Raw genomic sequence first — 24,607 nt, 5'->3', positions numbered from 1 at the left:
GATTACCTAACAATGAACACTTAATTTACATCTCTAAACTCACATCATCTGTTTTGACAGTGACCCATAAATATGCCTGCTCTGTAAGGCCCTGCTGACCATTCTAATTGTCTTTAACTACTTCATTTGGCCTGCATCAGGAAGAGTGTGGCTAGCAGGAGCAGGGAGGTCATTCTGCCCTGTGCTCTGCACTGGTTAGGCCACACCTGGAGTCCTGGGTCCAGTTCTGGGCTCCTCAGTTTAAGAAGGACATTGAGATGCTGGAAGGTGTCCAGAGAAGGGCAACAAAGCTGGGGAGGAGTCTGGAGCACAGCCCTGTGAGGAGAGGCTGAGGGAGCTGGGGTTGCTTAGCCTGGAGAAGAGGAGGCTCAGGGGAGACCTTCTTGCTCTCTCCAACTCCCTGGAGGGAGGTTGTAGACAGGTGGGGGTTGGTCTCTTCTCCCAGGCAGCCAGCACCAGAACAAGAGGACACAGTCTCAAGCTGTGCCAGGGGAGGTTTAGGCTGGAGTTTAGGAAGAAGTTCTTCCCAGCAAGAGAGATTGGCCATTGGGATGTGCTGCCCAGGGGGGTGGTGGAGTCAGCATCCCTGGAGGTGTTTAGGAAGAGCCTGGGTGAGGCACTTGGTGCCATGGTTTAGTTGATTAGATGGTGTTGGGTGAGAGGCTGGACTTGATGATCTTGAAGGTCTTTTCCAACCTTATTGATTCTATGATTCTATGAGAGTGACCCATAAATGTGCCTGCTCTGTAAGGCCCTGCTGACATTTCTAATTGTCTTTAACTACCTGTTAAAATGAGACTTTTTATCCTCCACCCTGCTTTGGCAAAGCAGCTCTGCAGGACAAGAATTGGTGCTCATGCCAGGGAGAGCTTTATAGACTCCATCACACTAATAGTGTGAAGTCTCTTAGCACCAAGAGCTGTAGTATTCATCCAGATAGCCCTGTAAATGACAGTCATCTTGGACATGATGTGCCCTCACAGTGTTCACAACACCCTACAGATGTTTAAATAGATGCTTTTATCTTCTGCCACCACAGAGGGATTAACATACACAATGCCTGCAGAAAGACACTGGAGAAAAGGATTATTTTTAGTGTTTCCTCACTTCATGAGCAGCACAATAGCTACGATGCTACAAATAACTCACTCTGCCTTCTTCTCATAAGCAAACAGAGGAAGTATAAGTTTGGGCAGAGCCAAGGAGCTCAGAACAGACAATGTATTAAAAGAGTGAGTTTAGTAGGGTGAGGGAAAACACATAAATATTAGCTTTGCTTTGGGGCAGTAAAAAAGTACAACCAAGACTTTATTCCTGAGGTTGATTAGAAGCTTGGGCAGAAACGTTGGATGATGTAATTTGTTTTGTTTGAGGCTCCTACTATATATTGGTTTTGTTTTGAGACTCCCACTCTGGTTTTGTTTTGGCTTTAGGAAACTGTTTTAAGTTCACTCAGTTGGAGTCTTACTGACCCTGCCTCAGAGCAAGAAACAAAGCACAGCAGAGTTTAAATCTGCTGGCCACGAGTTGGCCTTGGATGGTTTTCCTATGCCAAGAAGGCCAACAGCATCCTGGTTTGTATCAGCAATAGTGTGGCCAGCAGGACCAGGGCAGTGGTTGTCCTTGTACTCAGCCCTGGTGGGGCCACACCTTGAGTACTGGGTTCAATTTTAGGCCCCACAAGTCAAAGAAAGACATTGAACAGGTCCAGAGAAGAGCCAAGTATCATAAAGAGAACACACACTGGAGAGGCAAGTATCAGTCTGGAGTGCAACCACTCTGCTAAGCAGGCAGATGAGGTGCTGACAAAGTGGAGAAAAGAAGTGAAGGAGAACTAGGAGGACAGCACAGCAAACATGGCCAGGGACTCCACAAGAGCTCTGCCTGTGGGGAGAGGACAGGCAAACATAACAACCTGCAGCACATATTTACAGTGCTGCTAAAGAACTGTCTCCTGCCTCTGAAAACACTGAACTGGGCTCTGCTGGAGGGCTGAAGATGAGCCAGCAGTGTGCTCAGGTGGCCAAGAAGACCAACAGCCTCCTGGCTTGGATCAGCACTGGTGTGATGAGTAGGACTGGGGCACTGATTGTCCCCTTGCCCTCAGCACTGGTGAGACCACACCTTGGGTTCAGTTTGGGATGCCTCACTACAAGGACATTGAGGGGCTGGAGCAGATCCAGAGAAGGATGACAAAGCTGGGGAAGGGTCTGGAGAACAGGGCTGGGGAGGAGCAGCTGAGGGAGCTGGGGTTGCTTAGCCTAGAGAAGAGCAAGCTGAGGGAAGACCTCATTGCTCTCTACAGCTCCCTGAAGGGAAGTTGGAGTGAGTGGAGGCTGGCTTCTTCATACAAGTCACAAGTGATAGGACAAGAGAAAATGGCCTCAAGATGCACCAGGGGAGGTTCAGGTTGGATTATCAGGAATGATTTCTTCCCCAAACAGGTTATCAAGCCCTGGAACAGGCTGCCCAGGGCAATGGTGGAGAGGTTTCAAAACCATGCAGATGCAGTGCTGAGGGACATGGCTTAGTGGTGATCTGGCAGTGCTGGGTTAATGGCTGGACTTGATGATCTTAAAGCTCTCCTCCAACCCAAGCAATTGTATGATTCTATGACGAGTTGAAGAGCATTCACAAGAAGTGGAGCCTCAGCCACCTGACTAGAATTGGCTTGTATGTGTGACAGAACAAGCAGGAAAAGCCTGAACTGGTATCAGCTAGCTAAGATGAAACAGTAAGTGTGCTGGCAATGGATTCTGAAGGACTGTCATCAATTCCTTCTGAGGCTTCCTTCAAGCAGTACCACGCTGAGTCCTGGTGCTGTGTATCTGAGGAGTAACCTCAGCTCTTTCTAGATCAGCATCTTTATCCTGGCCTCCCTTCCATTGCAAAGCCCCATTATGTTATGGGTCCCTACCAAGCAAATCAAGACCTTATTGTGGCCTTGCAGTATCTGAAGGGGGCTCCAAGAAAGCTGGGGAGGGACTTTGGAGGGTGTCAGGGAGTGATAGGACTGGGGGGAATGGAACAAAACTAGAAATGGGGAGATTCAGATTGGATGTTAGGAAGAATTTCTTCCCCATGAGGGTGGTGAGAGACTGGCACAGGTTGCCCAGGGAGGTGGTGGAAGCCTCCTGCCTGGAGGTTTTTGCAGCCAGGCTGGATGTGGCTGTGAGCAACCTGCTGTAGTGTGAGGTGTCCCTGGCCATGGCAAGGGGGTTGGAACTAGCTGATTCTTGAGGCCTCTTCCAACCCTAACAATTCTATGATTCTATGTATTTGGAGACATTTAATAAACCACAGCCAGGGGTTTTCAAGCTGTGTTCCAACACTGTGACTTTAGAGGCAGTTTTGGAGAGGCTCAGACTTACCTATAGTGCTGCAGCTCTGACTCCAGCTGCTGAATGTGTGTCTGCAGATGTGGCACCTCGTTGGCTTTCACTTCCAGGTCCTTCACCTTGCCAAGGCTGTTAAGGACAGCATGTCTTGCCTCTTCAACCTTCTTCCTCATCTCTGCTTGCTCCCTCTTCAGGTTACGGTTGCAGTCTTCCAGACTGGCCAGGGCTTCCTGAGAGCTCTTCAGCTCTCTTTCCAGCTCCTGGTTGAACCTAATTGCTTCTTCAATTTGCCCATCCCTGGAGCTCCGGATGAGTTCCACTTCCTTCAGGACACTCTGAAGGCACTTGGGCTGGGAGTGGTTCTGGGTGAGCAGTCTCTTACTCCCTAGGAAACAGGTCCCCTCTTCCTTATGGCTAGCGTGGCTTTTCCGCAGTCCTACCTGCAGCAAGAGAGGGCAGGGAGGAGGTTTAATGCAGTTGGCATTTTGATCCAGACTGAAAATGGCTGCACTGTGGCTTGGTTGGTCTGGATTTAATGACATACAGTTGATTAGCACCTAATACAACCTGGATGAGGGGATAGAGTGCACCCTCAGCAAGTTCACTGAGGACACCAAACTGGGAGGGGTGGCTGACAGCCAGTGAGACCTGGGCGAAGGAGAACATCATGAAGTTCAATAAGGACAAGTGAAGAGTCTGGGGAGGAATAACAACAGGCACCAGTACAGACTAGAGCTCATCCTACTGGAAAGCAGCCCTGTGGAGAAAGACCTTGGGGTCCTGTTGGACAGCAAGCTCTCTGGGGGACAGCAGTGTGCCCTTTTGGCCAAGAAGGCCAAGGGGATCCTGGGGTGCATCAAGAAAAGTGTGGCCAGCAGGCCTAGGGAGGTTCTCCTGACCCTCTACCCTGTCCTGGTGAGACCACACCTGGAGTACTGTGTCCAGTTCTGGGCTCCCCACTTCAAGAGAGACAGGGATCTGCTGGGGAGTCCAACAGAGAGCTACAAGGATGATGAAGGGAATCGAACATCTGCCCCATGAAGAGAGACCAAGAGACCTGGGGCTGTTTAGTCTGGAGAAGACTGAGAGGGAATCATACTAATGCCTCTAAGTATCTGAGGGGTGGGTGTCAGGATGAAGGTGCCCAGGGACAGAACAAGGAACAACAGGGACAAGCTGGAACACAGGAAGTCCCATCCCAGCATGAAGAGAAACTTCTTTGCTGTGAGGCCGCTGGAGCACTGGGGCAGGCTGCCCAGAGAGATTGTGGAGTTCTATGGTGACCTTCAAGACCCATCAGGATGTGCTCCTGTGTGGCCTGCCCAAGGTGAGCCTGCTTTGCCAGGGGGGTTGGACTTGAGGTCTCTTCCAATCCCTATTTATTCTATTTATTTATTTAGGTGAAACAGTGGTTAAATCTGCATCTGTAAGTTTACTTCAAGAATTACTAATTAAAGTGGGTAATCAGTTTATTACACAAGTTTCTGTGCAGTTTTATGGTCACTAATATGATCTGTCCCCAAAAGGCAAGTGCTATGCTGAAAAAAAAACACCCCAACTGTTTCCAGCTGGAAATAGTTTCCAAGTCATGTTCAGTAAAGAGAGCAGCTGGTGGTGTTCTGATGTCTTATCTTTGTCCTTCTGATTCTTTCTGGGTCTTGGACTGCTGAATTTGTGTTTGCTTCTGACTTCTTTCACTTCTGAATTGACAATGGCCCAAGGGGCTTTCAGCTGCCATGGCTGGCCACTGCAAAGATGGACAGCAAGCCAGTGCTCAATGGAAGTGTCATGTGTGGAGTGGAGCTCTGTGTGTTGTGTTAGCACTAAACCCAAGCTGACCAGACCCACCAGAACAGCTGGTGAACTCAGCCCCTCAGCACTTCACCTGTTTCAGGCTATTTCATGCCAGAGTAGTTTAACTGCTGTAAGGCCAGCAGGCCCTTCACCTCAGCCAATGCAGCAGAACCAGAAACCAGCCAGAAATCAGCCCCAGAATTAATGGGGCTCTGTGGAGGAGTCAGAGATTATTCATCAGCTGGTTTGCAGAACTAGCTCCAGCTCTGAACTCTCCTGACCACACTATGAAGAAAACATACCTCTAATGTTGCTGAGGCAAAGCTCTTGGGCCTTTATGACTCATTGTACGTGCACATGCAGGTGAGAACCCAAAAGCTGCTCTGGAAAAAAACCACCAGGGTGCATATACACTACAGGCTTGGGGTAGAGAGCCTGGAAAGCAGCCTGTGGAAAAGGATCTGGGGTGCTGGTGGATGGCTGGCTAAACATGAGCCAGCTTGTGTCCAGGTAGCCAAGAAGGCCAAAGGCATCCTGGCCTGGAGCAAAAGCAGTGTGTCCAGCAGGAGTAGGGAAGAGATGGTGCCCCTGTATGTGGCCCTGGTGAAGCCACAGCTTGAATACTGCGTTCAGCTCTGGGCACCACAGTGTATGGAAGACGTAGAGGTGCTGGAGGGAGTCCAGAGAAGAGCAGCGAGGCTGGTGAGGGGTCTGGAGGGTGTCATATGAGGGCAGCTGAGGGAGCTGGGGTTGTTTAGTCTGGAGAAGAGAAGGCTAAGAGGACACCTTATTGCTCCTACAACTATGTGAAAGGAGGCTGGAGTGAGGCCGGTGTTGGTTTCTTCTCCCAAGTAACAAATGACAAGAATAGAGTAAATGGCCTGAAATTCTGCTGGGGAGGTTTAGGTTGAATACCAGCAAAAACTTCTTTGCTGCAAGAGTGGTCAGGCGCTGGAACAGGCTGCCCAGGGACGTGGTGGAGTCACCATCCTTGGAGGTGCTCAAGAAGCCTGTAGATGTGGCTCTTCAGGATATGTTTTAGTGGTCACGGTAGCTGCATTTCAGTGGCAGTTGATGATCTGGAAGGTCTTTTCCAACATTAATGATTCTACAAGTCTATGGTTTATGTTAGAGTATGGCTGGATGTGGGGGACTGTGATGTATCTGTGAACCCTCGGAAGAGCTCTGGTGAGAAAACATCTCTGTGCTCCCATGAGAATCTGGAAACTCCCTGGACAGAATGAGAGGGAAGGAGAAGCCGCAAGATAAGGTGTGAGGCCACCTGGACTAGCTTAACAAGTAACTATATCAATGCTACCCTGACCCATGAGAATCTCGAGAAACGTTCATTAACCAATTGCAGGCAGCCACACTAACGATACACACAATCTATGAGTTGTGTGCTGGAATAAATCAGTTGCTTTTTTGGCCTTCTATATGCGCTGCTTGTGTTTGATTCCTGTCACACAGACTGTCACCTTACCCATACCCTGACCCCTATACAGTGACAGCTGGATACTGCAGATGACACCAAGATGGGGGCAGGAGTTGATCTGCTGGAGGGGTGAGGGGCTTTGCAAAGAGACCTGGACAGGCTGGACAGATGGGCAGAGTCCAAGGGGAGGAGACTGAACACATCCAAGTGCCAGGTTCTGCACATTGGCCACAGCAACCCCAGGCAGTGCTACAGGCTGGGGTCAGAGTGGCTGGAGAGTGGCCAGGCAGAGAGGGACCTGGGGGTACTGGTTGACAGTAGGCTGAACATGAGCCTGCAGTGTGCCCAGGTGGCCAAGAGGGCCAATGACATCCTGGCCTGCATCAGGACCAGTGTGGCCAGCAGGAGCAGGGAGGTCATTCTGCCCCTGGACACTGCACTGGTTAGGCCACACCTCAAGTCCTGTGTCCAGTTCTGGGCCCCTCAGTTTAGGAAGGAGGTTGACTTGCTGGAACAAGTCGAGAGAAGGGCCACAAAGTCGGTGAGGGGCTTGGAACACAGGCCTGTGAGGAGAGACAAGGAGCTGGGGTTACTTAGCCTGGAGAAGAGGAAGCTCAGGGGTGACCTTCTTGCTCTCTCCAATTCCCTTGAAGGGAGGTTGTAGCCAGGTGGGGGCTGGTCTCTTCTCCCAGGCAAGCAGCACCAGAACAAGAGAATACATAGAATACATAGAATAAACCAGGTTGGAAGAGACCTTCAAGATCATCGCGTCCAACCCATCAACCAATCCAACACCACCCAAACAACTAACCCACGGCACCAAGCACCCCATCAAGTCTCCTCCTGAAAACCTCCAGTGATGGCGACTCCACCACCTCCCCAGGCAGCCCATTCCAATGGGCAATCACTCTTTCTGTATAGAACTTTTTCCTAACATCTAGCCTGAACCTCCCTTGGCGCAGCCTGAGACTGTGTCCTCTTGTTCTGGTACTGGCTGCCTGGGAGAAGAGACCAACATCTGTCTGTCTACAATCTCCCTTCAGGTAGTTGTAGAGAGTAATAAGGTCACCCCTGAGTCTCCTCTTCTCCAGGCTAAGCAACTCCAGCTCCCTCAGCCTCTCCTCATAGGGCTTGTGTTCCAAACCCCTCACCAACTTCATTGCCCTTCTCTGGACTCGTTCCAGCAAGTCAACATCTTTCCTAAACTGAGGGGCCCAGAACTGGACACAGGACTCGAGGTGCGGCCTAACCAGTGCAGTGTACAGGGGGAGAATGACCTCCCTGCTCCTGCTGGCCACACTGTTCCTGATGCAGGCCAGGATGCCATTGGCCCTCTTAGCTGCCTGGGCACACTGCAGGCTCATGTTCAGTCTACCATCAACCAGCACCCCCAGGTCCCTCTCAGCCTGACTGCTCTCTAACCACTCTGAACCCAGCTTGTAACTCTGCATGGGGTTGTTGTGGCCAATGTGCAGAACCCAGCACTTGGATGTGTTAAAGAGGACACAGTCATTGGAATGGGCTGCCCGGGGAGGTGGTGGAGTCACCATCATTGGAAGTGTTTAGGAGGAAACTTGATAGGGTGCTTGGTGCCATGGTTTAGTTGATTAGGTGGTGTTGGATGATAGGTTGGACTCAATGATCTTGAAGGTCTCTTCCAACCTGGTCTATTCTATTCTATTCTATTCTATTCCAGATGTTCTATAGGATGTATCTGCCTGCCTGCACGTGCAAGAGAAAAAGCAGCACTACATGCCTGAGTTTGTGAAACTGACCTCCTGCAGACAGAGCAGGGTGGCTTTCAGTGCATCCTGTAAATATGTGTAACATCACACTGGTGACAACACAACTTGTCTCCTTAGAAATGCTCCATAACCAAACTTTGCTAAGAAGTTAACACCAGAGATGAAAGAGCAAGCCAGGTCTATGCCATCCTTTCCCATAGAGAGGGCTGGGGGTAAGAGGTTATTGATGCTGGATGCTCCTGGAGCTTTCACACTGGCTATTTGAAGGGCAGCATCTTTCCTACCCCACACAGATTACAGAATTGTTTCATCTGGAAAATACTTCTCTTCATCCAGGCCAACCATTGCCTAATTTGACCAAGGCTGGGGCTAAACCATGGCCCTCAGCACCACAGCTGAAGTGCATCTTTTCAAACACCTCCAGGGACTGGGATTCAACCACATCCCCGGGGAAGCCCTTCCCAGGGTTTGAGAGCCCTTTCAGTGAAGAAACCCAAAATCGTAGCATCACGAATTGTCGTGCTTGGAAAAGATCTTTACTATCATTGAGTCCAACCATCAACCATGTCCTGAAGTGCCGTGGCCATACCTTATCTGAACACCTCCAGAGAGGTGGTGACGCCACTGCCTCCCTGGGCAGCCGGTTCCAATGCCTGACCACACTTCCAGGAAACTCTTCCCGAAATCCTACCTAAGACTCCCCTGGCGCAACTCGAGGCTTACCCCAAGCCGCAGCAGCCGAGGGGAGGCTCTGCGCACCCGCTACGGGCGCTGGGGCCCCGCACTCACCTGCAGGGCCAAGCAGCGGGCATCGCTGCTCTGCAGGGCAGCCCGCATGTCCTCCACCAGCTCCCGCAAGCTGCCGTTCTCCTCCTCCAGCTTGGCGATGCGGTCCTCCGCCTGCTCCAGCGCCACGATCTCCTCGTAGCACTCCCGCGAGCAGGGCCCCGCCGGAGGCCGTGCGGCCGCCGCCTCCCCCGCGGCTCTGCCGGGCGCGGCGGGCGCGGCCGGCTCCCGCAGCCGCCGGCGGCGGGGGCTGCGCAGGCGGATCTGCGTCTCGATGTGCTCGCTCTCCCGGCCCAGCGGCAGCCGCGCCACGGCGCAGCGGGGGCCGCTGCCCGCCTTGGTGCTGAAGTAGCCGCAGAGGCGGGCGTGGAACTGGCGGAAGGTGAGCTCGGGGGCCAGGCCCTCCCACAGCCCCGCGCACTCCTCGGGGTCCGCCGCCGCCTCCGCCGCCTCCTCCAGCCCCAGCACCTGGCACAGCGTCCGGAAATCCTCGCCGGGGATCCTGCCCGCTCCGGCGCAGTCCAGGTGGTGGAAGATCTCCTGCAGGTACTGGTCCAGGCCGGTGGCCAGCACCACGATCTCGTTCTCCACGCCGCGGTCCAGCCCGTAGTGGTAGGCCAGGGCGCTCACCAGCCACTGCGTGCGCCGCGCCGGCCGCCCGTACGGGTCCCAGCCCTCCGCCGGCTCCATCGCGCCCGCTCGCCCCGCCGCTCGCCCCGGACCATCCTGACCGCGCCTGCCGCCCCGCCGCCCGCGCCCCCGCCCCGCCCCGCCTCGCTGCCCGCCCCGCCCGGCCGCCGCGGCCCGGGGCGGGACGGTAGCCCGGGGGCTGCCGCCGCCTCGCCGCGCGTTCCGGTGCCCCCGGCGCCGGCGGTCTCTTTTCCGCCGCACGCCCAGTTTTAGACTTCGCCCCTCAGAGCGGACAGGTGCTGCTCCGCTCCGCCTGAATGTCGCCAACAAGAGGCCAGGCAAGCCCGAGCTGGAAGTTCGTTTCTTACTTCGCAAACGGTTCCCTCATGCTGCCTTTTCACCACCAACTAAGGGACAGTGTTGTAGAGTCCAGTTTAGCAAGTAACAGAAGCCTCGAATCCCAGCGTGGCGGGGTTGGAAGGGATCTCTCGAGGCTGGACTAGACCACCTTTGGAGGTCCCTTCCAACTGGGAGGAACGAACTCACTGCTGACATTTATAACCACTTTATGATAAAGGCAACACAGGGCTGGGCGCAGAGCGAGTTTGCTAGAGGTGCACCCTAACAACACGAGTTGAACTATAGACGGCAAACATACATACTCATAGAGTAAAACATGCATGTTGATATATTCCCCAACACGCTCCCACCCCTCTCCATCAGGACTGAGACAGAACCTGCGCTTTTGACCTGGCCAGTCTTTAGGCATGTTGGCGCCTCACCTTTCTCTCCCAATACCCCACACAATACAGACCGACCAAGCAGCCCAATGATCGAACCCCACGCTCCCCAGTAATTCCCCTTGCGAAAGCCAAATATTAAAAACTATTTCTCACAATCTAGTGTGTTTACGTGTAAAATTTGGAATCAGGGTGGGGGGGAAGTTATGGGATGCTGCTACAAACAGGGCACACTGAAGCTCAGCGCTTGCTTCCCTTTTGGTGGATCACATTTGAGAGGCTTAAAGCGCAAGAAGAGAAAGCAATATTGGGAGTCAGTACAGAGCTCGGGATGGCAACGAAAGTAAGCGAAATTGCTACGTCTTCCTTTACAGCGTGCAAATTAGTTAAAGATTCTTTATAACAACTAGCAGAAGATCCTAAGGCAACTTCACCATTAATTAACAGCACTTTGCTAAGCCCTCCTGCAACCTTGGAGCTGCAGACACTAGGCCTAACAGCAACAGCAGCCCGCTACCCCCCCGCCACTGGACCCCCCCACCGCTGAGTCTTGAAAGGTCTCCAACGTGTTTTGATTGTGGACAGAAGGGACATTCTAAGTTAAAAGATCACAACTTAGGTTTGAGACTATGTTGAGAAAGGAAATTAAGATCCAACAAGGTGACAAGGCAGTGACTTTTGCTCTGCCTAAGCAGCCACAGAAAGAGAACAAAAAGGACAGCAGGAGACAAAACAACAATTAAGCTCAAATCACTGCTGTTGCTACCTATTGATATAGCCCTGCCTTCGAGGAAAAGCTACCTTCGGCTGTGAATTCAGCGGCGACCCCCCCTTCTACCCCTGTCTCTGTGCCTACGGTGGCTTTGCTAAGACAGCCACCCTTTCCTCCCCGCCCCTTCTCTTTCTGATAAGACTCTAGTTTATGAAAGTTGTGTTCTGAGTTAAAGCAACAGTACTAATTTCATTATTACTGATTGTAGTGTGTTAAATAGATTTGTTATTTTGATGTGAAGTTTTACCAGTAAGCATAATGAAGAGTAAGTATTTAGTAATTGGAAGCATTTTGTAATTACAGTAAGGTACAGGTATTTAGTAATGAGTTCCAATTTTAAGTCTCTCTTTGGGCTCAAACCTTCTTGTCTTTGTTTTTTGTGTGTGCCTAGGCATTTCAAAGGAGCTGCACGTAATATAGTTAAGGATTGTAGTAAACAGGTTTTAATTTTAGAAAGTGTTCTTTACTTAATGTAACAACTTTTTTATTTATTTTTAGACATTGGAATGGAATGGAATGGAATGGAATGGAATGGAATGGAATGGAATAGAATAGAATAGAATAGAATAGAATAGAATAGAATAGAATAGAATAGAATAGACCAGGTTGGAAGAGACCTTCAAGATCATTGTGTCCAGCCTATCATCCAACACCACCTAATCAACTAAACCATGGCACCAAGCACCCTATCAAGTCTCCTGAACACCTCCAGGGATGGTGTCTCCACCACCTCCCAGGGCAGCACGTCCAAATAGCCAATCACTCTGTGTAGAACTTCCTCCTAACCTCCAGCCTAAACCTCCCCTGGCACAGCTTCAGACTGTGTCCACTTGTCGTGGTGCTGCTTGCCTGGGAGAAGAGACCAGCCTCTGCCTGTCTACAACCTCCCTGCAGGGAGTTGTAGAGAGCAAGAAGGTCACCCCTGAGTCTCCTCTTCTCCAGGCTAAGCAACCCCAGCTCCTTCAGTCTCTCCTCATGGGGCTGTGTTCCAAACCCCTCCCCAGCTTTGTTGCCCTTCTCTGGACACGCTCCAGCAAGCCAACCTCCTTCCTAAACTGAGTGGCCCAAACCTGGACACAGGACTTGAGGTGCGGCCGAACCAGCGCAGTGTGCAGGGGCAGAATGACCTGCCTGCTCCTGCTGGCCACACTCTTCCTGTTGCAGGCCAGGATGCCATTGGCCCTCCTGGCCACCTGGGCACACTGCAGGCTCATGTTCAGCCTACCATGGACCAGCACCCCCAGGTCCCTCTTGGCCTGGCTGCTCTCCAGCCGCTCTGGCCCCAGCCTGTAGCACTGCCTGGGGTTGCTGTGGCCAATGTGTAGAACCTGGCACTTGATTTGATGGATTAATTTTAACATAGTTCTTTATGTTTTTAAGGATTTTTGGTATTAGCATAAGTTAAGAGTCTGATGTAGGTATATTATAGAATGAAATTTGTTAGTGCTTTCTCTGTATTCATAATAGCTTTAAGGTAAGGATAACAAATAGTAAAAACAAACAACCCCGCAGTACTGCAATCATCTCAACAACAGCACAAGTATCAAGAAGATGAAAAAACAGCATTTCCCATGAAGCTGGAAATCACCAGAACTACCTAGCACTGATCACAATGACTGTAATAATAATCTGAGACCAAAAGCAACAATGAGAAGCATGTACCATAAAATATCTGAATGAAGACTGAATATGCAGAGGGACCTCGACCGACTGGACAGATGGGCAGAGTCCAATGGGATGGCATTCAACAAGTCCAAGTGCCGGGTGCTGCACTTTGGCCACAACAACCCCATGCAGAGCTACAGGATGGGGTCAGAGTGGCTGGAGAGCTGACAAACAGAGAGGGACCTGGGGGTGCTGATTGACAGCTGCCTAAACATGAGCCAGCAGTGTGCCCGGGTGGCCAAGAAGGCCAAGGGCATCCTGGCCTGCATCAGGAAGAGTGTGGCCAGCAGGAGCAGGGAGGTCGTTGTGCCCTGTACTCTGCATTGGTTAGGCCACACCTTGAGTCCTGTGTCCAGTTCTGGGCTCCTCAGGTTAGGAAAGATGTTGAGTTGCTGGAAGGTGTCCAGAGAAGGGCAACAAAGCTGGGGAGGGGTCTGGAGCACAGCCCTGTGAGGAGAGGCTGAGGGAGCTGGGGTTGCTTAGCCTGGAGAAGAGGAGGCTCAGGGGTCACCTCATTGCCTTCTACAACTACCTGAAAGGTGGTTGTAGCCAGGAAGGGGTTGGTCTCTTCTCCCAGGCAACCAGTGCCAGAACAAGGGGACACAGTCTCAAGCTGCACCAGGGGAAGTTTAGGCTGGAGGTGAGGAGAAAGTTCTTCACCGAGCTAGTTGTTAGCCATTGGAATGTGCTGCCCAGGGAGGTGGTGGAGTCACCGTCCCTGGAGGTGTTCAAGAGGGGATTGGACGTGGCACTTGGAGCCATGGTCTAGCCATGAGGTCTGTGGTGACAGGTTGGACTCGATGATCCTCGAGGTCTCTCCCAACCTCAGTTATACTGTGATACTGTGATACTGTGATACTGTGATTAGGATTGCTTATTTACTGTGTGATTTGAGGAAATGTTCACATGGATTTATATGTTAACTCACCAGTTTGTTGTAATTTTAAATAGTTATAGGAAAAGTCAGCATTAATTATAGCACAAAATACAGTTTCATTTTAGGTTATGAAAACAAAAGAGGGGAATTCAGGTGTTGTGTTGCAAGAAAGAACAGCTGAAGCATGTTGTATTCTCAAACTTTCATTTCATACGTGATTTTAAATGTGATTTAACAACATTTATAGAGGATGTAAGAATGATGGAAGTTTTAGCTAGGAGAAATTTGAAAGAAAAAGAAAACAGCATTAGGCCAAGGTGAGCATCAATAGGACCCAGTACCTTTCCTTAGCAAAAACAAAACCTCAACAGAGCAGTATTATTAGGATGAGTAAAAATGCATTATCGTGTTATGTTCAATTTTATATTGGGCAGAACCATGAATATTCAGGATGCCATCTCTGAACCAGCACAGGAGCCTTTTCACTCTTGCTCTTTGCCTGCAAGTATTTTCTTTACTTATGGAGATGGAGTCTGGCCAGAGCTATCTTTGTGGATCAAGGAGAATCCTGCTAACATTAAACAAGTTATGATTTTTGACCATCTTAGAAAAGTAAAGACGTAACATACCTTTAGAGCAGATTGTAAAAGACAGTGCTGAAGATTAGGTTTGTTGTGTTGTGCTTTATGTCTGGCTACTGCCTCTCCTGATAATCCTTTTTCTACTTGCCTTCTGGGATTGCCTTTGGATACGTGGCCAGTCCCCTCATCTCTTTCTCATATAATTATGCAACCTAGAAATTTAACAGACACGTGGGATTTATGGACCCCCCCACCTCCCACATGCTAATTGAGAACCGCAGGAGCTTGAACTTTCAGGATCTGTAAAAACGGACTTGAATTACATGGCTAAAAATCAATCTAGGGCATGGGATGTTTCTCCCAATAATTTTGTTCTTGGAAATGCTAGTTTGGGGTGTAATTATACAACACCTAACATATCCAAATCAAGCAATATTCCTTTACAACTGCCAGGAGGCATGTTTTTAATCTGTGGAGATTAATCTGTGGAGCCTGGGCTGCGATCCCCACCCTTATAAAAGGGGGCCCATGTAGCCTTGGGCGGCTTTCAGTATTAACCCCTAATACATCTTCTATTCCCCAACACCGATTGTCACATCAACAACGCTTACTTCATAGGGTGAAGTGGAGCACCCATGCATTTACCCCTGAATGAATGTTTGCCTCCTGGAGGTGCTGCTCCGATCCGGCGCCGTCCTGAGACCCGGCTGACAGCTCAACACTGCACAACACCTGAGCTGCCTGTGTGTGGGCCAAGAGACAGCTTGGATCCACAGAAGCGCCAAGGACCCCTCTGAAAGATGAGCCTCTGATATGCCCCCTCAGGAGGGAAGCACCAGTTCTGAAGGTAAAGACTAAGGTCTTTTGAAGGCTGACCATTGTGCAGCAAGAGCCCCCCGGGCCCGGCCCCTTGCTTTGTGGAATCACAGAACTGTCAGGGTTGGGAGGGACCTCAAGGATCAGCCAGTTCCGACCCCCCCTGCCATGAGCAGGGACACCTCACACTACAGCAGGTTGCTCACAGCCACCTCCAGCCTGGCTGCAAAAACCTCCAGGCAGGAGGCTTCCACCACCTCCCTGGGCAACCTGTGCCAGCCTCTCACCACCCTCATGGGCAACAACTTCTTCCCAACATCCAATCTCAATCTCCCCATTTCTAGTTTTGCTCCATCCCCCCCAGTCGTATCCCTCTCTGACACCCTCAAAAGTCCCTCCCCAGCTTTCGGCAAAGCAGAGAAGCTAAATCTGTGAAATTAATCTCCCCACCCTTTCCCACCCACCTTGTGTGAATTATTGTCAAACTGAATGGACTAAAATGGGCTTAAATACTGTAGTGAATGATGATTATGGTCAGGATTGTGCCCCAAGTACTTCTAGGACATACTTCTCTGTGCGTTAACCCTCCTTTGTCCCCGCTCCTTTCTGGAGGCGGCAGGGGGGGGGTCCTGGCGCCGCTGAGTCCAGGTAAACAGCCTCCCTGGGCGCGGTCTCAGCCCTGTGGTGCACAAGGGCCAGGCTATATGTTTGTTTGCCTGGTTATAGCATATGCTTGTGCCGTATTTGGTAGGTGTCAGTTCATTGGTTAGTCTCTGCGTTAGCAACAGATGCTCCTTGGACCAGCAGTCACTGGGGCAAAGGATAAATAGGGGCTGTTTGCCGCCCTCACCCAGCCGCGTGCCCTGGACGGTGCCCCGTGGGATTCGGTGCCCCGTGGGATTCAGTGCCCCGTGGGATCCAGTGCCCCGTCATCCATCGCCGCAGGAGACCACCCGGTAGCCCGTGTGAAGCAGCGCTGCTGACCTGCCACAGCCTCCCTCCCGAGCGGGGACCCTTTGTGCCCTGGCAGAGGCAGCAGCCACGCGGTGCAGCCACGCGGTCGGCGCCATTTCCGACTGCCTTATTACGGCATATCCGTGCCACCTGCCATTGTTAAGGGAAGACTTCACGACGTTCTCAGCTGGTGAGTACGCCAAGCCTTTCTTTATAGAGTTTCAGTTAAGGTAGCGTTTAAATTGCTGCGGGTGGAGGGTTGCCGGTGCCTGACCAACCCCTCCCCCGCCGCTTTCCGAGTCAGTTTTGCTTCTAAGGTCTGTGAATCATTTGATTTAAGTGCCCATACAGAAACATTCTGTAAAGACAGTTCCACTAACCGCATATCGATACCTGGGAAGGGTGACTGTAAAGATCCCCTTGCATGGTTTGTATATATATATATATATAAATAAACATGTATTTTCATTGCTGTATCTGCCGCTCATTTCTGAGGGCATATTCACAACAAATACGGAGCTGTTCATATGAAAAAGGGGATGTGTGCTTTGTGCCAGAAAACAAAATATTTAATGATTTGGAGTATAATGATAGAAATAATCCTGTAATGGTTTTGCTGCTATCTGAGGAAGGGGGAAGTTGATGGGTAGAATGTTAGTTACAGTTTAGGCAATCTGAGCCTCTGAAAGAGGGAGTGAGTGAGTAACTGATGTGCCTGATTTCACACCACAGGTTGCTGCTTAGTGGTTCTGTGAGTAGGTAATCCCATCTCTGGAAAACATACCTCTGTCTGCTTCCATCTGTTTCATTCATATTTCTGCTGAGTAACTTGGATGGTTGCTCTCTTCAAAGTACAAATGCTTAGGTGCTTTCTTGATCTGTTGCCTGCATGCGTAATTAGTTACATACTACTGATTGTAAACAGTTCTCTCATTCCTTTGCCTCCCTCCACCTTAAATATCATCTGTGTTCAAGGCACCAAAGACAAATTTGTCCAGTGCTCAGGTTGTCCAGAGAGCTGGTAGATGCCCTATCCCAGGAACCACTACAGGTCAGGTTGTTTGGGGCTCTGATTGCAGGGGGATTGGACTAGGTGCCCTTAAAAGGTCTCTTCCAACCCAACCCATTCTATGGTTCTGTAATTTGGGCTGCAAACAGACTATCACACAACTCTTAAGTGCTGGTGCACAGGTGGCCATCCCAGCTGCTCGGTGATGAAGTTGCTGCTGTGGGATGGCTCCTGCTGCCTGTTGTGGCGGAGCAGCTGTGTGCCCTGCTCCTGGCCATCTCGGGTGTGAGTGGCACAGAGCTGGGCAAGGTGTCCAGAGGTTTAGTTCGAGTGGGTGACTGCCTCTACTCATTATGATACGGAAGCTATTCAGAAATCATAGGAGTGGAAAAATGAGTATAGAGAGTGGAGTGGGTTGGAAAAGCCCTTTGAGATCCTCAAGTCCAACCTATCACCAAACACCATCTAATCAACTAAACCATGGCACCAAGTGCCTGATCCAGGCTCTTCCTAAACATCTCCAGGGATGGTGATTCTGCCACCTCCCTGGGCAGCACATCCCAAGGGCCAGTCTCTCTTTCTGGGAAGAACTTAGAATAGAATAGAATAGAATAGAATAGAATTAACCAGGTTTGAAGAGACCTTCGAGATCATCGTGTCCAACCTATCATCCAACACTACCCAATCAACTAAACCATACAACCAAGCATCCTGTCAAGCCTCGCCCCAGCGACGGCGACCCCACCACCTCCTCAGGCAGCCCATTCCAGTGGGCAATCACTCTCTCTGTGTAAAACTTCCTGCTAACCTCCAGCCTAAACCTGCCCTGGCACAGCTTGAGACTGTGTCCTCTTGTTCTGGTGCTGGTTGCCTGGGAGAAAACCATTTTAAAATGAAAGTAGGCTGATAGCATGTTGGCAGGGAAAGCTATGTGGTCTGACTATGTGAGGAGTCAGTGCTGAGAGGTGCAGCCACCCTGGTGTGATGTTTTCATTTGAGCTTGGCCATTGGAATGTGCTGCCCAGGGAGGTGGTGGAGTCACCATCCCTGGAGGTGTTGAAGAGGGGATTGCATGTGGCACTTGGAGCCATGGTTTAGTCAGTCATGAGGTGTGGGGTGATAGTTTGGACCTGATGATCTCTGAGGTCTTTTCCAAGCTTATTGATTCTATGATAAGCTTGTAAGACATTGAGGTGCTGGATCATATCTAGAGATGGGCAACAAATCCGAGGAAAGGGCTGATGAGGAGCAGTTGAAGGAGCTGGGGGTGTTGTTCCGTGTGGAAAAGAGGAGGCTCAGGCAGACCTCACTGCGCTGGGCAGCTGCCTGGAGGCAGGTGGGGGTTGGGCTCTGCTCCCATGTAACAAACAACAGGACAAGAGGAAACTGCCTCAACCTGCACCAGGGGAGGTTTAGGTGGGCCCTGAGGAACAATTTCTTCCCCGAAAGGATCGTCAAGCCCTGGAACAGGCTGCCTAGGGCAGAGCCGGAGTCCCCATTCCTGGAGGAGTTTTCGGAGCCATGCAGGTGTGGTGCTGAGGGTTAATGTTTGGACTTGAGCTCATCAGCTTGTAAGGTCTCTTCCAGCCCCCACCTGGAGCCCGCTGTAGGAGCTCTGGGTAGCCGCGGCTGCGGGTCCCCCTGCGGAGCGAGCGAGCAGCGACCTTTGCCGGTATGCGGGAGCGGCGGCCGGCAGGCGAGCGGGGGCCGGGCTGCAGCCGGGCCGCGGGCCCTAGGCAACCGCCGGGCTGCCGTTGGGGCGGTTGCCGCCGTTGCGCCCTCTGCCGGAGGCCTGCAGCCGCGCCGGAGCCCTGCCGGAGCTCAGCCCCGCCGAGCCGCGGCCTCTGCCTCCCCACGGTAAGCTCCTTCCAAATGCACCTTACCTCTGCGGTCTGCTCCTGCTTTGGTGCTAGTAAGGGCTTGCTTTTGCTTCGGCACTGAATAAATAAAGCTGTTGGCCTTGTTGTGCAGCCTTTCTCCTGTACATCGAGACGGCAGAGCCAAAGCAGAAGAACTTAAGGGCAGCAGATGAAGAGGAGGTGGAAAAGCAGGATGAAAATGAGATGACAGGGGGGAACGCAATCCCCTCCCAAAGTGCTTTTGAAACTGAAAAGCTCAAGGTGCTGGGGGAGAGCAGACAACCGATCCCCCATTTCCTCCTACCTGGAAAACATTCCATGGAGCTGGATGATGCCCACCTGGTGGCCTGCACCTTAACAGTCTCACTGGCTGTCCTGGCCGAGCCATCGGGTAGGTTTGTGACACAAGCCGTCCTAAGAACCCTTCTGTCGTGTGGCAGAGTCTACCTGAAGGGAGGTTGTAGCCAGGTGGGGGTTGGTCTCTTCTCCCAGGCACCCAGCATCAGAACAAGAGGACACAGTCTCAAGCTGTGCCAGGGGAAGTTTAGCCTTGACATGAGGAGAAAGTTCTTCCCAGCAAGAGAGATTGGCCTTTGGAATGTGCTGCCCAGGGAGGTGGTGGATTCCAAGTCCCTGGAGGTGTTCAAGAGGGGATTTGAGCCACGGTTTAGTTGTCAGGAGGTGTTAGGTATTAGGTAATAGGTTGGACTTGATGATCTTGAAGGTTTTTTCCAACCTGGTTGATCTTATGATAAGGGTGGGGTTTGGTTATACATTCAGTTGGGCTAATCAACATGTGGGGTAGTTTGAAGGTGTGGGAGAGGGTAGCAGTAATTCAACAGGTAAGGTATGACTGTCCTGTGATGTAAAGGTGTGTGGGCATGGCAGCAGCAGGTACCTTCAGCCTTGCCCTGGGCTGTGCAGAGAGCTCTGCTTCGTGGAAGTTCTCTGGGTAACAGGACATCTATGCCTTGAGAACTGCAATCACTGGATATCAGGCTACAGGAAGATGGGATGAAGGAGGGAGTTCTGGGAACTTTTATGGACCATTCCAGCAGTTAAACCCAGGTGAGAGCGCAGGTTCGGGCACTCGGTTAAGAGTTTCACCTTCGGTCTGTTGTTTTTCTGCTGTCACCATTTGGCCATTGTAGAGCACATTCATTCCTGCTGGAGTGGTCATCTTTGCTAACATTTAATGCTTCCAAATAATTGTGATGTTCTCACTAGGAGAGAGGCAGGAGAGATCCATTCACCCTGCCACGCCAGGAAAGAGGACTCAAGCCGGTAATCTGAGAACACGTCCAAGAAGTCAGCGTTGCTATCACGTGGAGTACTTCCTCCTACCAGATGACCTTGTGCCTAGAAAGCTGGATTTGGTGTTGGTTGGGCTGGTTGCAAAGCTGTCAACACACTCTAATTCCAAGGTAAAGGAGACAGTAGACCAAAGCAATCCAAAATGTCCTATGAAAAAGGTGGGAGAATGCTTTGGGACGCAAAGTAATGTAGTTGCATAGCATTTTAACAGCTGCTTAGACCTGGTCTGCTCACACAGGCTCAGAGCAAGTGTCAAGGGTAGAATTTGGCTCTGCTAGTCCAGCCCAGCAGTAACTTCTTACCTTGGTAGGAAGAGGCTGATGGATTTCAGAGTTCTTTTGTTTTCCTCTAGATTATCACTGCACTTGGGATTAGAGCTTTTCTCTTTCAGGCATCACAATAATAATAATATAACAAGTTGAAGGCAATGTTGTGGCTTAACCTCAGTTGGCACTTGAATGCTACACAGCCACTTTCTCTCTCCCCACCCAGAGAATCACACAAAAACTCAGCATGGTGGGGGTTGGAAGGGACCTCTGGGGATCGTGCAGTCCACAGCCTCCCCCACCTCCCACTGAAGCAAGGTCACCTGCAGCAGCTTGCCCAAGATCACAATGTCCAGGTGGGTTTGGAAAGTCTCCAGAGAAGGAGGCTCCACAGCCTCTCTGGGCAGCCTGCTCCAGTGCTATGGCATCTTCAAAGGGAAGAGGATGGGTTCCAGCTTGTGCCCATGGCCTCTTGTCGTAGTCCCATCCCACACAGCGTTGAGAATTGGGGAAGAAAAGGTAAAACTTGTGGTTAAGGATAAAGAAAATGTAATAGGACAGGAATGGAAGGGGAAATGGTAACAATGACAACAATGGTGGTGATGATGATGATTCAAATGATGCACATTACAGCAAAAAGCAATTGCTCACCACCTGCTGACTACTGGCTAGTCAAGACTCCAGCCATGGTGCCCTCCAGCCACCTCCCCCCACTTTGTCTTCTGGGCATGCCATCGTATGGTATGGAACACCCCTTCTGACTCGCTCTACTCAGCTGTTCTGGCTGTGTCCCCTTGCAGCCCCTTGTGCTCTTCACCCTCTGCTGGCAGGCCAGCACAAGAAACTGAAAAATCCTTAGCATAAACACTGTTCAGCAATAACTAACACATCATAGAGTCATGGAATCATTCAGGTTGGAAAAGACCTCTAAGCTCATCAAGTCCCACCATAACTCATCACCACCATGACCGCTAAATCATGTCCCAGAGTGCCACATCTCTCAATTTTTTATAACATCCATCAACATTGTTCTCATCCTAAATCCAAACCACAACACTGCACCAGCTACTAGGAAGCAAAATTAACATTATTCAAACCAAAACCAGGACGGGCAAATATTTACTATTACAATGAAGGGGGGAAGGGAGAAGAGAAACTTCTGCCTCTGATATTTGTGGAAGAGAAAAAGATTTTTTTTTTCCATGGGACTTGAAAGATTTTGCAGGTTTCATTTTGTTTAGCCTCATGTTTAACTGAAACCTGCACATTCAGGAGTTTTGATGTGTTCGAGGGTAGGAGAGCTCTGCAGAGGGACCAGGACAGGCTGGACAGATGGGCAAAGGCCAAGGGCAGGAGATTGAACACATCCAAGTGCCAGGTTCTGCACATTGGCCACAACAACCCCAGGCAGTGCTACAGGCTGGGGTCAGAGTGGCTGAGAGCAGCCAGGCAGAAAGGGACCTGGGGGTACTGGTTGAGAGTAGGCTGAACATGAGCCAGCAGTGTGCCCAGGGGGCCAAGAAGGCCAAGGGCATCCTGGCCTGCATCAGGAAGAGTGTGGCCAGCAGGAGCAGGGAGGTCATTGTGCCCTGTACTCTGCACTGGTTAGGCCATACCTTGAGTCCTGTGTCCAGTTCTGGGCTCCTCAGTTTAGGAAAGATGTTGAGCTGCTGGAAGGTGTCCAGAGAAGGGCAACAAAGCTGGGGAGGGGTCTGGAGCACAGCCCTGCGAGGAGAGGCTGAGGGAGCTGGGGTTGCTTAGCCTGGAGAAGAGGAGGCTCAGGGGAGACCTTCTTGCTCTCTCCAACTCCCTGCAGGGAGGTTGTAGCCAGGTGGGGGTTGGTCTCTTCTCCCAGGCAGCCAACACCAGAACAAGAGAACACAGTCTTAAGCTGTGCCAGGGGAAGTTTAGGTTGGAGGTGAGGAGAAAGTTCTTCATAGAGAGACTTGTTAGCCCTTGGGATGTGCTGCCCAGGGAGGTGGTGGAGTCACCATCCCTGGAGGTGTTTAGGAAGAGCCTGGCTGAGGTACTTGATGCCATGGTTGAGTTGATCAGATGGTGTTGGGTGAGAGGTTGGACTCGATCTGGAAGGTCTTTTCCAACCTGGTTCATTCTATTCTATTCTATTCCATTCTAGTCCAAGAACCTAAAAAAAAAAAAAAAAGGGATGTATTGTTTTGAGCACACCTTGGTTTGTGAAGAAGTTGTTTCTAAAATGTCAAATCTGAAATAGTCTGGGGTTGCCAGAGGCAGAGAGGTCCTGCTGGTTTTCAGACAACCTCTATAGTCTCAAGTTTTGCCTGTGCACAATAATGTTTCTATGCTCAACATTCCTATAAGAGCTCAACTTGATAAGGCTGTTTTGTCTTAATCCACCAAAATATGTGGCTATGACTTACTCCTGTCCTCATTGATGACCAAGTGTTTCTCCTTTTCTTCTTGGGTACAAATCTTTCCACTTCTATGACCCTTGATTGCCTCTAAATAGTTGAAGATGCTACTTGAAAAGAACACTGAATTTAGTTAGGGCAGACAGCAGTAGATCTCTCCTTGCTGACTCCTAAGTTCCACCTCAACATGAGGAGAAACTTCTTTACTGTGAGGGTGAGAGAGCACTGAAACAGGCTGCCCAGAGAGGTTGTGGAGACCTTCAAAACCCATCTGGGTGCATTCCTGTGTGGCCTGGCCTAGGTGATGCTGCTTTGGCAGAGGGGCTGGGACTAGATCACAAGATCACAGGATGTTAGGGGGTGGAAGGAACCCTCTGGAGATCTTCAAATCCAACCCCCCTGCCTGAGCAGGACCAGTTCCTGCTCTAGACAGCGCTGTTTCTTCCAATGCACTGACTGTGGAAGCGAAACGATCCCTAGAGGTCCTTGCCAACCCCTAACATTCTCTGACTCTGATGCATGGATTAAGTCAAAGAGTGTCATGTAAGAGCCAGGAGAAGCTGGTGAAAGAAGAAATGTACATCTGAAGAGCAGAGGTGAGTGGTCAAGAGTGTGCATAGAAATTCTTCAGGACTGTTCAGCTCCTGTAAAAATGTTCATCTTTTGTTTTAATAGACCATCATCCCCTGGTTTGAAAATGAGAAGATGTGGCTGTCGTGGGAGCACAGAGTTGTTATCCAGGTCACTAATGAATATCTAATCAAGCTGAGAGACCACAAAATCATTCTAAGAATCTGGGGTACCAAGGGCAAAGCTTCTTCAAAATCCCTGAAGAAAGTCCATCTACAAGGAGATGCAGAGGCTGTTGGTAAGTCTGATGCAAGCAGACACTTCCTGAAGCACATCTCAATGTTATGACTGCACCTACTGAGAAATGGTTGAGATCATTTGGCCTTCCTATCTTCCTCCCACTGAAATAATTCCTGCCTGCTGCTGGTTGAGTGACTGCTGCAGTCAGTTTCTGAAAATTTGGGTGGCAGGAAAATAGAAGCAAGCCTATAATCTGAACCTTGGAAAGCCAGCAAGTTATCTGGGACTGTTGGGTAAGAATAGCATGGGATGGGATGGGATAGGGAGGGACCAGGTTGGAAGAGACCTTCAAGATCACCGCGTCCAACCTGTCATCCAGCGCCACCTAATCAACTAACCCATGGCACCAAGCACCCTATCAAGTCTCCTTCTGAACAGCTCCAGTGATGGTGACTCCACCACCTCCCCAGGCAGCACATTCCAAAGGGCAATCACTCTCTCTGTGAAGAATTTCTTCCTAACGTCCAGTCTGAACCTCACTGGCAAAGCTTGAGACTGTCCTCTTGGTCTGGTGCTGGGTGCCTGGGAGAAGATCCCAACCCCCACCTGGCTACAACCTCCCTTCAGGGAGTTGAAGAGAGCAAGAAGTTCTTCCCTGAGCCTCCTCTTCTCCAGGCTAAGCAACCCCAGCTCCCTCATCCTCTCTTCATAGGGCTTGTGTTCCAAAGCCCTCCCCACCTTCTCTGGACATGTTCCAGCAAGTCAACATCCTTCCTAAACTGAGGAGCCCAGAAGTGGACAACAGGACTCAAGGTGTGGCCTAACA

At 50.7% G+C, this 24,607-nt stretch overlaps 1 protein-coding gene across 1 annotated transcript in view; it reads right to left on the bottom strand.

Moving 5' to 3' along the window:
• Positions 1–9,833, bottom strand: part of EFCC1 (EF-hand and coiled-coil domain containing 1) — an 82,341-nt gene extending 72,508 nt beyond the window's left edge. The window contains exons 1-2 of the mRNA XM_054161662.1: positions 9,102–9,833; positions 3,372–3,778 (exon numbers count right to left, since the gene is read on the bottom strand). Of these exons, the coding sequence (XP_054017637.1) occupies positions 3,372–3,778; positions 9,102–9,788 (1,094 nt within the window). The 5' untranslated portion in view covers positions 9,789–9,833. The remainder of the gene's footprint in view (positions 1–3,371; positions 3,779–9,101) is intronic.
• Positions 9,834–24,607: the final 14,774 nt, after the last annotated feature.

Source organism: Dryobates pubescens, chromosome 1 (genome assembly GCF_014839835.1).
Source record: "Dryobates pubescens isolate bDryPub1 chromosome 1, bDryPub1.pri, whole genome shotgun sequence".
Lineage (NCBI taxonomy): Eukaryota > Metazoa > Chordata > Aves > Piciformes > Picidae > Dryobates > Dryobates pubescens.
Note: the sequence above shows the minus strand (reverse complement) of the source record. Positions and strands in the feature narration are given on the sequence as shown.